Raw genomic sequence first — 14,825 nt, forward strand, 5'->3', positions numbered from 1 at the left:
GGATTTTGGTCAATATACGCTAGACTGGAAAAACTGGAAATGTGCCAAACTCGGAAGAGATGGGATGGGAGTAAGTACCTAAATAATGGGTAGGAGAGGGGAGTGGTGTATCGATCTGTCGTGTACATCGTCATGGTACCGACTTTATATGAATCGTGAAAAGCTTCAAGATTCGTAAAAAAGGTATGTGGGTAGACTAAACCAAATTTCTTGCAGAGTATCTCATGGGGGTCTTGGAAAGCACGATGGACGGATCCAGCACTCAACAACGGTTTTCAGGACATCCGATAGAGCTGAAATTACATGCTTTAATTCGTGTACATAAGTGCATAACATACGCATAAAATTGAGGGTACACGTAAAAATCAAATAGTGCACATAAGAGGGAGTACAAAGGGGTTGAACATTGTAGATCTAGGGGCCGCCTAGGTAGTACATCGGGAGGCAGTTTATCATCGGTGGGTATGCCCACTGTCTTCTTCGGTAGGTATACCGGCAAGGTGGGGAGGGCGACAACTTCCCAGTCACCATGATGCTGTGTGGTTTAGGGTTACTGGGGATTGTTGCAACGGCAATGTAGCCAACTGCATAAAACTTGCATACTTTCGAGGTGTACGTAATGTAGGTAACATATTATACTAGTTTTTTGATGGGAAATGACTCCCGCTGTAGGTGCAGCGTGAATCAGACTCCGTCATGTTCCGTCTTAACCCCTTTATATCTTTTAGCCCACGATGAACCCTGCTGAAAAACGGACGAAGCTTTGGCGACTCATTAGTGTTGCACCATGTGCAATATCAAATGCTTTGATCAGACAAAAAAATATTTTTAAGTTTTTATCTCATTCATTTTTTTCCCCCTTTTCTTTTTATATACCCGTAGATATAGACTAATCTGGCGTCTTTACTGTTAATGTTGTTTACCCTTAATTGGCATACATATTAGAATAGCACTTAAGCTTCTATGTATTGTGTATGCTGTGCCTAATAATAAACAAATAAATAAAATATCCCACACGCATGCCCAACACAGTATAGGCAATTCCCCCAAGCTTGGGGAGGCCTGTTTCTAGCAGACGTTTTTACGCTGTGACAATAACATATAAAAAAGGAACTTAATTTTTTTATATAAATAGATATTATTTAGGAATCATGAAAATAAAACTCAAGACTGTGTTTTACAAATCAGTTTATTCTAAGTTCTTATCGCTTGCCTCCTACTCTGGGGGCAGATTTCTGACTGACTTTAGCGGCCTTGGCTTTAGGTGCAGCCTTAGCCTTGGGTGCTGGTGCTGAAGCCTTCTTGGCGGCCTTTGTGGACTTCTTCTGTTCCTTGGCGGCTCTGAAAATTAAGATGGCATGTCAGATATAGCATAACAAAATCTCTATACTATTGATCAAAATAAAATGTACTTTATATCTAAATGGTCTTCAATGGATATGTTCTTATAGATTTATATTACATTGCTTGGCAAGACTATTCAATTACTTCATCTTTTGTAACAATACTTGTCAAAATGTTGTGAAACTGTATAGCAATACACATTACAAGCTAAGAGTGAGTTGCACCATTTAACTATAACAATAACAAAACCATAACCAGCCTAGCAGCCCATTGGTCAAATAGGTGATATGACAACTTCAAATTGTTCAGTTATTGTCAAAGTTCAATGGTGTAATAGTAATATCATTGCACATGACAGTGTAACTTACTTGATAGCTTGATCTCTCTGAGCTTTGCGCACTTCAGGCTTCATGTTACGCTTGGCCATGATGTCGCTGAGGGAGGCACCAACGATAGCACGCTGGTACTTCTGGGTCCTCCTTGTGCGCTTCTTGGTCTGCTCTTCCTCTTGACCCTTCTTGAACTTGCGCCTGAAAGTTAGAACATAATTTTAAAATTATTTACTGGTTTGTAAGTACATATCTAATTTGACTTTACTGCTTATATTTATGATTTAGGTTACTAGAGTGATTTTCAGCAAAAGGAACTATTTCATTTCCCGTTTATCTGATGTGTTTAGCTAGCTTTATTAAAGCAGAATTGATTGAAAACTAATAAATAGCCACACATACAAACATTAATGTTTATAATATCAGGGTGATTAAATTGGTCTTACAGGAAAATAGTAAGAAAGACTACTGGCCCTAGAAGAAAGAATACTATTAATACAAAACATTAACTTGTTACTAATTTGCAGGTTATATTTTAGACATTCATAGGTTACATTAATGTATTAAGGTGTAGCACCAGTAGGTACAAAGGCAAACTATACAAACTGACACTATGTATTCTTACAACATACTCTAGTTACATACAACCCTGAACATAATACGAAAGTAAAATTTTACCTGTACAGCACAGTCCATGTCACTTTACGAGGATTCCTCCTCATCAAATGTGCAGCCTCACATTTTGAGTTCAAGAATGTGAAGGTCTGAAAGCAAAACCACAACACTTACATTAAATAAATGCTACAAAATATAGAAATCATGACGAATAGTGAGGTTATGACAGAAAGTTGAACAAGTGTTTACGAATGTTTTTATTTGGAAAGCCGGCAATTTAAAGAACTCTAAATTGAAAGACAGTAACACAGAAGGGCCAGAACGCAAAACAGTTGCTAATATAAGAAGAAAATAAGAGCAACAAACCTTGCCGTCCACCTTAACCATGGTCTTTCCATGGCCAGGATAGATCTTGTAACCACTGTACGCGCACAGTCCGATCCTGAAAATCAATCACACACTATAATAAGCCATCACAGCACTTTTGGGCAATACCATATTTTCAATAAAATAGCTATTGATCATTTAGATACATCAAAATATATTTGCAATATCGGAAAAACGTACTTCATTTTGACTTGTCGAAACGAAAAGGAGAATCACATAGACAAAGATAGAGTTAACTTAACCACAGACAGTGTAAAAATCATTGATAGTCTATGGAATCTATGATGAAAAAAGCAAAAAAGGCGACCAAAATATACATTACATTACACATTTTGCATATTATTGTAATTCAATTATATATTTACCACACGTAAAAATAACAAAGCTCCTTTCGCTTTTATTTCAAATAAATATATTTTGAGTTTTGAACCTCGTATTTTTACTACTCTATTCCTCTGTTGTCTATTTTCAGATTTCCTAACCTCAAAAATAATTATTGCCTCTGTAATAAATCGTATCGAACAAAAATAACCAACAAATTTCTGATTAATAGCTAATAAACAATGTTTAGCCAAATGAGTTGCCCAGATTTTTTAGAATTTCAAGTAAGTTTTGGGTGCTTTCAATATCATACTTTCATAGATTAGTATCATAACACTTTTTATCCTTATCATTCAACCGCCCGAAATGAGATTTGTTTTTCATTCTAAAACTGTTTGTTCCTTCCCAGGATATCCTGAAAAAAATGCGTGTTATGGATGATAAAATACTGTACGCCCTAAATACTTCCATACCAACAGAATCATTTGCAAGTAAAGTTGATGCTCATTCGGCTTGTGAAGACCTATACTCCCAAATCCAAAAAGGTCATTCTGACAGGGAGAACGTTATCAAAAATTGTATCTTAGCTACTGCGGAAACTGTTAAACATTTGAAAACAGCAAAAGATAAAAAACCTGATGATTATGAAGTATTGAAAAATTTAAAAGCTGAACAGAAAAAGGTATGCCAGCAGTCATTACTAAACAATTCAATTATTTATTACAATAATGTAAATTGTTTTTCCATTATAAGATATTAATTTAAACCATTTTTTTGCAGTTGAGACTTTTGCAAACAGAGCTGAGTGTAGAGGAAGTTATCAAAGAAAAGACTACAAAGTTATTTACAGAGAAATGTAGAAGTTATTACAAACCCAACAACTTATGAAGACTGACATGCATTTTACCTGACCTTGTTTTGGAATTTCTAGTGTATATAATTATATAAATAGAATATAGACTGTTACTGTTCTTTTATTCGTTTTCCTGATTAAAAGTTCAATAAACTTTGTCTTCTCCAACCAATGAGGTTCCTTTTGCTAACCATAAACAAAACCTGATTGCTGATGTACTTATATTCTTGTACATCAGTGTTAATCAATACAAAAACTTGAATCAGTTCTTACTTCCTATTACATCATTGTCTTCTATGTGATAAGATTACTCATGGAAGAAAATTACCTGAGAATTTATTATCATACCAGCATGATAACTTACTGGATCTAATAAAGACTATTTATAATATAAATAAGTATACTTATACAAAATACTGCATACAAAAATATATTAATTCTAGTGTTTTACAGATTATCTTACTTATTAATTGGATATTTACAGATACAAAATAAAATTTATATTGCATAATTCACTTTTATTGAAAAATAAAACTATCCAAGTAATAAATATAACTATACAGTATTATACATGGCGCACTAACCAGTTACACAATTTGCTAAAGAACGATAGTATTCAAAGCCAGGAAACAAACAGTATGTTGGAGAAAATTCTACCAACTAAATATTATAATTTACACAATTTATTGCAATTCTCACATTAGTTATTTTTTGCCTTAGCAGCCTCCTTTGCTTTGAACTCTTCTTCATATTTTTTGTGCCAGTCAAGGTTGTACTGATGGACGGATTCACCTCTCTTAGCTGCAGATTTTCCCACCAAAATAGCTCCGAAACTAGCAAGTGCTGTGAGTAGCATGAGCACATTAGCTATCTTAATCCTGGCCTGACTGCGAGCTTTGTCTATCATTTCACCCCTGAAACAGAAACAAAATCATGTGAGATAATTACACAGATTAGTTATACTCAGTAATAAACAGAAGGTACATGACTACAAGCACATAAAAAACTGAGTTAACATTGCATGGAAAATGGACAGCAGACTAACAACACAACGTAGGTGTGTTACAAGTGGTCAAAATTACATTGATGAGATTTAAATTCAAGGTCATATAGGACATTGTTGTTATTCTATTTATAATCCAGATTTTTGTGAATAACTTGTATGAAACTGAAGTTATTTATTTAACCCAGCACAATAATAATTTGTTTTCACAAATCCATAAGCGCCTTTAGCGATTACATAAAATATACTTAAAAAGTATTTAACATACGAAACGTATTTGGGGATTTCTTCTTTGCTTTTGTACTTTTTGGTCCATACTAAAATGAACTTCTGGAAGTCAGTAGGTTGATATCTTGGTGCCATACTCATATTAGGATTCGATCCAGAAGCCGAACTAGGGTTGCTGGGAGGTGGTGCGCAAAAATTCCTCCTTACAGAATTTACACACGTTCGTAATCTTAAAGACAGTATTTTATTCATTTTTGAAATTTTATTGTATCCGTAAAAAATAGATCTCTTTGTTTTACAAAATCAATGAATTAAACTATTCACAATCACAACTCCCACAACTTTATTATTAACTTTTGACAGATTGTCAGAAAAGCACAGAACGTGAACTATAACCACAGAGTACTATAATAAGGTAGGTAACCACAGATCATGCGCAGATAAGGTAAACAAACGTCACCTTGGAATAAAACGAGAGGTGTGCAAGAGCCTGAAGTGATGTGTGCAAAAAAAGATGAAATATGAAGAGAACAAACAATCTTGCGTATTGCAAGTGAAGCCTCACCCACCCCGTCACGCGGCGTGCGTGAGAGAAATAATAACTAGGAAAGACCCAAAGAAGAGTCAAGATAGAAAGAAGGACAAGAGGGTCTTGTCCTTCTTATTGAAGAAGGACAAGACCCTCTCTACTTCTTAGAGGGAATTGTCCCTCTTAATGTGGCCGTACAAATATGGAATTCTCTTAAAGGATTTCGGTCCGGGATTTCATCAGACTTAAGGGTTTATTTCAATCCGGAATAAAGCAGTTATGACGCTAGTTACCGAGTTCGACTTCTCTCAATCACAAACGTGCACTGAGAAAGAGATAGAGAGGGACTCTTCGTGCAGGAATCGTTCTTGCATCGTGTGACACCTTTTGTCATCGTCTGCCTAGCCCTTTCTCAAGTATGTAAGGGTGCGTCAACATCTGGCGAATGTGCCAGGAATGCGCAGTTCACGAGTCGTTTGTGAGAGGGGGTTTTACATGGGGAGTAGATAGCTGTGCTCTATCGTCCTACATGCATACATACCAATAGTTATTTGACGAGGTCTCGCTCGGTTGTTGGATGGGTGACATAGCATACGTACATAGCTAGTCTTTCCACCTTATTTTAGAAGGTACGTTAAGTGAATTCTACTAGGCCAGCTTGCGTTTGAACAACTTGGCAGTCTTTTTAGGTAGTCAGAAGCCAGAGAGTCTGACAAGTAGTAGTAGTTAGTATTACCATTAAAAGGGTATCGACTAGCTCGAAAGTAGCGGGTAACTGGGTTGAGGAAGTTGAATAGGCAGTCTCTCCATGTAAAAAACGTAAAATACTTCCTACGTATCAACAGCCACATGCATGTACTATACCTTTGACTTCCTCGTTGGTCTTATAGTCCCATGGTGTTACTGCTGTGCACGGTGACTTGGGTTCGATTCCCGGGTTGGGTCGAAAACTATTTTATTTGGTTTCAAGAAACATTCACAAAGTTACTCCCCTATGTACTCCTTTTTAAATATACATACATACTCCCATTAAATATTATTTTACATCGCCAGTGTGGTATTTTGTCATAGTAATATATGAACTCTGTGGTCTCCGTTCTCCACTTATCTGTGAATTGACAGATAGTGTTGCTGTTTAACTAAGTTTTCCCAGAATAGTGCTACAATAATCAGAAATATTTTGTAGTATCTTAGGCCTCCATTTTCATTGCATTTGTGTGTACGAAGTATACGATAAAATAAGTACCCAATAAAGTCTTTGTTTATGTTTTTATCACTCAAGAACATCAAAAAACATCTTTTAGTTTGAATTTTTCTATCCCAAATGGTTTTTTAACTAAAGTTTCTTGCAACACAAGTGACGTGATTGTTCAGGTAGGTATTTGAGTGCTTTCTGTCTCATCTGTTCGATGACAAAATTTAGTAACACCTATAATCTACATGCATCTTATTTTTTTGAAGTAATCGATGGTGAATTGATTTGCAGGATATATTAATTTTCTTTATTTTCCACACTTCTGGTTCCTACAAATGTAAGTACAATTTTGTAAAGATGCATCAATTAGCAATACATACGTTGTTTGTAATTCGGTTGCAGTTTTTTCCTTTACAATGTCGTCGGTCGAGTTGCTTTCAATTTTTAGCTGTCGATTCGTTTCATTTGTTTCATACTTGTAGCTCTTGATAACCATAAAAACTGCTTTTTCTAAAAATAGATGTGTATGCGTTTTACATTATAGACTCCTAAATGGCATATGTGATATTACTATTACTACGAAGTTGACAGTAATTATGTTATTGATAGTGATAGGCTACCTCAGTATGTGACCCTATAGATAATTATTCTGGCAGTGCATTTCTGATATGTGTGATGAAAGAAGGAAATAAGTCCTTACATTACATAGCCTGATGAGAGTCATTATATTTTTCTTTGTACATATTTTCAGTGTATGATTACATACAAGTACAAGGCACCCAATACAATGGTTTGTGTAATGTTATTGTAAGAAAAGTCATATAGGATTATTTGTAGGTTTATTTGGTCAAGTAATTATGCTTGAGTAAGTTTATTGTGGGATTACTTTGTCTTTTAAGATGTCTGGTGGACACAAACATCGTTACAAGAACGCAGGCTTGAGCGCAGATGAGCTGCGTCGCCGCCGAGAAGAAGAAGGGGTACAACTGCGGAAACAAAAGAGGGAACAGCAGCTTTTCAAGCGTAGAAATGTTAATCTTCCAGCGCCCAATGCACCAGATATTACTTTGCAGGTAAAGATGCATTTGATTCTTTTTAGTATGAAACATTAATTTTATTAGCTACAAATGTAATTAAGAGTGCCAAAAACATTTGATCGTACAACTTTGGATACAGAAAGTCTTCACACAAACTTGAGATACTGTAGATGCCACAGTGTTTTCCTGCTTGAAGACAAATAAAAGAAGAAAACAACTCCTATTATGAAGTTATTAGCTCAATATTCACCTTACCTTATTCAATATAAGATTTTAATGTGTGTCTTCTGCAAAGCAGATTCTTACAAGGTAGAATTTTGTCAGCTTGTTAATGCTGTTTATTATTATTTAAATATTTTTCCATTTATTTTCAGGATGATATCAGTATATCACCATCAGATGACATTACTCCAGCGATGGTTGCAGCTCTCTATGGGGATAATCCACAGGAGCAAGTTATGGCAACCCAAAAGTTTAGAAAGCTTTTGAGTCAAGAGCCTAATCCGCCAATAGATGAAGTGATACGGACTGGAATAGTTCCTAAATTTGTGGAATTCCTGACCAATAGCACTAATCCAACATTGCAGGTAATATGAAAGTAGAAAATTGTGTTTGCAGATTGTATCATTGTGGGATCCAAAGGTTTCTGAATGTGATACATAATGTGTAATGCTGAATGCACATTGAATGCAAAAAGTTTAATAAGGCTCTTGACAGCCGCATCGATGCTCACAATATCAACTGAATTAATATTCCGCCTGTCCGATTACAATAAATGTGCATTCACAATAATAATCATCATTTCAATGAAATAGAATAATGTAGGTACTTATGATTATATCTCATGTATTTTATTTTAGTTCCTGCTAACTAATTATCTTCTGATAAGCTGTATATCGTTAAATTATTCTCAGTTGCATATCAATAGGAAGGTGTGTCAGGCATACTAATTAGGTTGGATAGTAGTTTTATGCATGGTTTTCTATAGTATTATTGGTGTATACAGTACTCAGTAAGTTCCCAAAGTATCTAGAAATACTCCAAGACAAAGATTATTAAAATTTTTCATTGACCTTGGGTTGTCATAATTAAATGAAACATGTTTTATTATTGTCTACAATGTTAAACAATTTAGCTTATTTATTGTTTAAAGTCTTTATAGAACACCAAACATATTTGGTATCTAAGTATGAACTAGTTTGTAAATAAAATATAAAAGACAGACCAGGAGCACACAATTTCAAACAAATTCAATTAAACAAGGTGCTCCTATCACTATGTAATAGGTGGTTTCACATGTGAAGTACTATGGACTAGCATAACAAACATTGTTTCAGTTCGAAGCAGCGTGGGCACTGACGAACATAGCGTCAGGATCTTCGGAACAAACGCGCGTGGTGGTAGAATGTGGCGCGGTTGGCGTGTTGGTGGCGTTAGTGGCGGGCGGCGCGAGTGACGATGTGCGCGAACAAGCCGTGTGGGCACTCGGCAACGTGGCCGGCGACTCGCCGCGCTGTCGGGACACCGTGCTCGCTGCTGGCATACTGCCGCCGCTTTTAGAGTAAGGTTTCAATTTGAATTTAGAACGTTTTAGACTGCCAGACTGTCAAACTTTTTGTAGGTTGGATATTCTGGACTGATTTTTTGTACGATTTTCAGTGTGTTCCATTTTTCTTCTTACGCTTCGCTTTTGGTAAGGCCAGCTTTTGTTGTCTTGAGACACATAAGTTAACTTTGCTCTTCTAAGGATTCTTACCAATTAGTTCTAATCCGCAATTTCGTACTATGTAAATGCCATATGTAGTGGCTCAAAGTGACCTTAACAGGTTTGTGTTATGATTTATTAAAATCATATTTATTTTTGTTTCAGGATATTAAATAAGTATACCAGGTTATCGATGACGAAGAATGCTGTTTGGACACTTTCAAATTTGTGTAGAGGCAAAAATCCCCCTACGAACTTTGAAGCTGTTGCACCAGGTAAGTTCACTGCAGATATACTTTATTAAAGAATCATTTCAAAGTACACATTAAATAAGGAATATAAATGGTTTTTTATATTGTCTTCCCAGGTATCCCAGTTTTAGCGCGGTTGTTACATCACACTGATGCAGATGTACTGAGCGACGCTTGTTGGGCTCTCTCCTATCTATCTGACGGACCTAACGAGAAGATACAGTCGGTGATCGATGCTGGAGTTTGTAGGCGACTTGTTGAACTACTTATGTAAGTAGCATTGTACATTTTTCAGCAATGTTTACTTTTATCTGAAATTCCACGATAGTGTGATTTTATTATGTGTGTAGGCACAATAAATCGACGGTGGTATCGGCGGCGCTGCGGGCGGTGGGCAACATCGTGACGGGCAACGACGCGCAGACGCAGGCCGTGCTCAACTGCAACCCGCTGCCCAACCTGCACGCGCTGCTCCGCTCCAGCACCGAGGCGCTGCGCAAGGAGGCCTGCTGGACGCTCTCCAACATCACCGCCGGCAATGCGGCGCAGATACAGGTACGCTATACTACACACAACCTGCACGCGCTGCTCCGCTCCAGCACCGAGGCGCTGCGCAAGGAGGCCTGCTGGACGCTCTCCAACATCACCGCCGGCAATGCGGCGCAGATACAGGTACGCTATACACACAACCTGCACGCGCTGCTCCGCTCCAGCACCGAGGCGCTGCGCAAGGAGGCCTGCTGGACGCTCTCCAACATCACCGCCGGCAATGCGGCGCAGATACAGGTACGCTATACTACACACAACCTGCACGCGCTGCTCCGCTCCAGCACCGAGGCGCTGCGCAAGGAGGCCTGCTGGACGCTCTCCAACATCACCGCCGGCAATGCGGCGCAGATACAGGTACGCTATACTACACACAACCTGCACGCGCTGCTCCGCTCCAGCACCGAGGCGCTGCGCAAGGAGGCCTGCTGGACGCTCTCCAACATCACCGCCGGCAATGCGGCGCAGATACAGGTACGCTATACTACACACAACCTGCACGCGCTGCTCCGCTCCAGCACCGAGGCGCTGCGCAAGGAGGCCTGCTGGACGCTCCAACATCACCGCCGGCAATGCGGCGCAGATACAGGTACGCTATACTACACACAACCTGCACGCGCTGCTCCGCTCCAGCACCGAGGCGCTGCGCAAGGAGGCCTGCTGGACGCTCTCCAACATCACCGCCGGCAATGCGGCGCAGATACAGGTACGCTATACTACACACAACCTGCACGCGCTGCTCCGCTCCAGCACCGAGGCGCTGCGCAAGGAGGCCTGCTGGACGCTCTCCAACATCACCGCCGGCAATGCGGCGCAGATACAGGTACGCTATACTCACATTACTTACGGGGTAAGGAAAGATGAGCGGAGATATAACGCAAGTAGATTATGTAGTTATGACCAAAATGATTTACCGATTTTAGGTTTTACAAACAGTGGACTTCAAAGAAGGCACATAAGAACGGACACAGTAACGTATTCCGGCGCGCTACTTTTTTAGAAGTTTTCCGTTATGACATCTCGTATAGTGAGATAGAAAAAAACAATCAAATGATTATACTTATTTCGCCATTGTCTTCCCTTTGCAGGCAGTAATAGACGCCAACATCTTCCCAGCACTAATTGAAATTTTAAGGCAAGCTGAATTCAAGACGAGGAAAGAAGCGGCTTGGGCAATAACGAACGCGACTAGTGGAGGCACTCATGACCAAATTAGGTAAAAACTATCACTTATGTATGATACCTGAATAAAAACAAAAAAAGATGTATCCCAGAAGTGTCCTTACAAACCAAAAAGGTTTTATGGTATTCAACTCATTCAACATGTTTGTTTTTTTTTTTCAGATATTTAGTTGAACAAGGTTGTATACCACCTCTATGTGACTTATTAACATTAACGGACGCTAAGACGGTCCAAGTTGCTCTAAATGGATTAGACAATGTATTAAAAGCTGGCCAACAATCTGATCATCGTGATAATCCGTATGCTGTACTAATTGAGGAGTGCTTTGGTAAGTTTAGTTATATCTTTTTAAAAGTTTGCAGATTTCCATGTAATTTAGGTTAACCCAAAGTTTTTCAAAGGATTCCACGAATATTTGCCATAAAGCGCAGTTCATAACTTCTCTCGTACTTATTTGAAGTAACTTTTTTTAGATCATCACAACTGCAATAAGTCTTCCTAGTATAATATTTTTTTGTCAAAACATTTAATTTGTTTTAGGTTTGGATAAGATAGAATTTCTTCAGTCACACGAAAATCTGGATATTTATCAAAAATCTTTTGAGATTATCGAGAATTACTTTGGATCTGAAGAAGAGGACGGCAGGCTTGCGCCTACGGTGTCGTCGACTACGGACCAATATCAGTTCAGCGCCGACCAATCTGTTCCAATGGGTGGCTTCCAATTCTAACCTAGGCTTATTATTCTACTTTATTATGCTGACCGTGCAGTGAGTATACTTGTGATGTTTTGTATAATTTATCGTACTTTTAAAGTCTCAATTTATAAATTAGGTAAAAAAGTAATCAATGCTTCTCTATATTTTAGTTATCATCGTTTTATGAATCAAGTGCAGCATCGTATATTCATGTTTAATTATATTCTCGAATTGTATGTATTTAATATTTATATATTAGCGTTAATATTTAACATGGACATTATATTATAGCCTTTACCCTATTGGCAAATAGGACAGTGTCGTAAAAATCGAAGTTGAGACAGGCACTCCTTCGTTTGTGTTGTGATAAGAATAAAAGAAAAAAAGTTAAAAAAAGAAAATGTTAAAGTATGTATCAGTGCTTTCTATTTTTTTTTCTCTTTAGCATAAATAGTGTAAATGTTACGAAATTCGTAAAAAAAACTGCCTTACGAACGAACGGCAATCGGCAAATTAACGTGCTAATATTATCGATACTTGTGATTATATTTATTCATGTAAACTCTGCCTTTTAGTTTATGATCAATTTTCGCAACATACAATGTAGGCCCATTTATAGTGGTGTATTAATTCATAACTTGACGATAAGTCAGTAAAACCTAGCCTATATTAAAATAAGACAAATGTAGATAGCGCCGCATGTAAATCCTAATAATAATTTTAAATATTCTCTGAATGCAATAATTATCATAGTTAACGTAGAATTAGTGTGCATTGCCAGGATTAGATATGGTGTGGGAATTTCAAGGATTTTATATCAAATTCCATATTAAACTTTTCCCTCATTAGAAACCAATTTTGGCACTATTATACAGTCTGGCAAGCTTGTTAAAGACACTCCCATCGTCCACGCTGGTGTGCGGGGGACGTGACGTCGTAATAGTCAGAGGGTTGCTCTCATGTGCTTCCATAAAACTAAAACTATTCTATGTTCTATGTGACAGATGACAGGAATAAAATTAGTTATTTAAATATTTAAATACTTCTCTACGACCTCGAAACTGTACTCGTTTACTGAATTTGCTAAAAAATGATTGCAAATTGCTGCAAACATTTCGTAATACCATATTTTCTTTCTGTCCTGCTATCGAAAAAAAATCTTTTGAAATAATACACATTTTTGGAGTAATTGGGAACCCACGACTGGCAGTCCTGTCAGCTGCCTACATCCCGTTCCCCGCATGGACCATGCAAGTGTCTTTAACGAGCTCGCCAGACATTGATCTGATAGCAAAATAACATTTAAAAAATGTTTGAAAGATAATAACCCTCTTTGGCTGTGCCAATAAGACCTGAGAAAGTACATAATATAATACTTTCTCAAGGCTGCTATATATTTCCAAAAATTCGAAAGATTATGTATTCAATGATTTATCCATAATCTATCGCCTCGAATGGCTGAAAGGAGTCATCAATTATTTTTTACCCATGTAGGTAGCCCCAGTCCGTATTGCTTTTCACGTCTCAAAAAAGTATGAGCTTTGTCATATTATAAATAAATACTGACCTGTTTAGTTGATTCGGATGAATGGTGTGTACACCTACTGCCGCGTAGCCGTACTGACCAAATTATGCTTTATAATGTAATGTATCGTATAGTGAACACTAAAACGTGTCATTAATTGAATTATAGTTGAAATTGTTAACGCTGATTTGCTCTTCTGAAATTGAATAATGCTTTTTACTTAAATTCCATTCTACTCATTTGTATCTTTCAATACTACAATTAATTCCTGATTGGTTGATTACAATGCAATAGAGTGTTAAATGTACATTTAAGTCGGTGAAATATACTAAGTACTAGAAAGGTTGTGTCAAAATAAAATCTTGGGATTTTTCGATGACCACACATAAAATCTGTTTTAGATCTCATTTGATTTTTATTGGGAAGGAGATGTAGGCATCTAGTACATAGTAATGTGGCCTCTGTTGTTTAAATTGTCTTGCGGGAGATAGCTCTCACTAAATATTTACATGTATAAAACCAGCGTGTTGCTCTATGGTGATTCAAGAAAATTTCTTTTTTCAGATATCTATGTGTATACAGAAGTGGGTAGTATCTACAACTACGATAAAATGTTTTCTGATCAAACCTATCTACACGATGTGTATGTAATTATATTATGCACCCATTATGTATAGATTTTATTAATTTATATAGTTAACAAAGGAATTCGCCTTCTTATTTTTTTACTGTAGATAATGGCGTATCTAGTTCATTTATTTTGTAGTATGTATTTGTTGGCCTTCTCAAGCTTTTGTTACTAAAATAATTAAACTTGTATATTGTTATGTGAAAAGTATCATTTCATAATGTATTACAGATTGGTACCAACAAATGGCCCTTTAATTTAACCCTAAGTTTCTCGTTTCAGCAAACCTTACTTCATATCCTAAACTCAGTTATGATGTAAGTTTATTATCGATTTATAGATCATATCAGACTTCTTGCTTTAAAATAGAAGTGAGATATCATACTAAAATTAATGTAACAGTCCAGGTAATTTCATCATTCTCGATGAAGCCGTCTTAAAGATATTA

General features: G+C 37.1%; 4 protein-coding genes across 6 annotated transcripts in view; 2 read left to right on the forward strand and 2 right to left on the reverse strand.

Annotated features, from left to right (window-relative positions):
• Positions 1 to 1,171: 1,171 nt before the first annotated feature.
• Positions 1,172 to 14,825, reverse strand: part of LOC110374954 (large ribosomal subunit protein eL24) — a 215,331-nt gene continuing 201,677 nt past the window's right edge. For 2 of the 3 annotated variants that reach the window (XM_049838805.1, XM_049838804.1), the window contains exons 2-5: positions 2,655 to 2,730; positions 2,352 to 2,437; positions 1,713 to 1,874; positions 1,172 to 1,341 (exon numbers count right to left, since the gene is read on the reverse strand). In XM_049838805.1, the coding sequence (XP_049694762.1) occupies positions 1,203 to 1,341; positions 1,713 to 1,874; positions 2,352 to 2,437; positions 2,655 to 2,730 (463 nt within the window). In that variant the 3' untranslated portion in view covers positions 1,172 to 1,202. Of the gene's footprint in view, positions 1,342 to 1,712; positions 1,875 to 2,351; positions 2,438 to 2,654; positions 2,731 to 2,855; positions 2,940 to 14,825 lie in introns of those variants that run through there. The other variant, XM_021332900.2, reaches the window with a different exon arrangement.
• On the forward strand, positions 3,121 to 3,962 carry LOC110374750 (protein MIX23). Its single transcript, XM_021332607.3, has 3 exons — positions 3,121 to 3,280; positions 3,406 to 3,678; positions 3,777 to 3,962. Exons 1-3 carry the CDS (start codon positions 3,239 to 3,241, stop codon positions 3,882 to 3,884), a joined length of 423 nt encoding a protein of 140 aa, XP_021188282.1. The 5' UTR covers positions 3,121 to 3,238; the 3' UTR covers positions 3,885 to 3,962.
• Positions 4,347 to 5,470, reverse strand: LOC110374760 (UPF0389 protein CG9231). The gene is made up of 2 exons (XM_021332619.3): positions 5,121 to 5,470; positions 4,347 to 4,763 (listed from the first exon to the last, which is right to left on the reverse strand). Exons 1-2 carry the CDS (start codon positions 5,330 to 5,332, stop codon positions 4,550 to 4,552), a joined length of 426 nt encoding a protein of 141 aa, XP_021188294.2. The 5' UTR covers positions 5,333 to 5,470; the 3' UTR covers positions 4,347 to 4,549.
• Positions 6,980 to 14,576, forward strand: LOC110375226 (importin subunit alpha-7). The gene is made up of 10 exons (XM_064037122.1): positions 6,980 to 7,141; positions 7,704 to 7,877; positions 8,216 to 8,428; positions 9,179 to 9,402; positions 9,712 to 9,821; positions 9,914 to 10,067; positions 10,148 to 10,352; positions 11,432 to 11,559; positions 11,688 to 11,854; positions 12,067 to 14,576. The coding sequence occupies exons 2-10, from the start codon at positions 7,704 to 7,706 to the stop codon at positions 12,255 to 12,257; spliced, it is 1,566 nt and encodes a 521-aa protein (XP_063893192.1). The 5' UTR covers positions 6,980 to 7,141; the 3' UTR covers positions 12,258 to 14,576.

Source organism: Helicoverpa armigera, chromosome 12 (assembly GCF_030705265.1).
Source record: "Helicoverpa armigera isolate CAAS_96S chromosome 12, ASM3070526v1, whole genome shotgun sequence".
NCBI classification, from domain to species: domain Eukaryota; kingdom Metazoa; phylum Arthropoda; class Insecta; order Lepidoptera; family Noctuidae; genus Helicoverpa; species Helicoverpa armigera.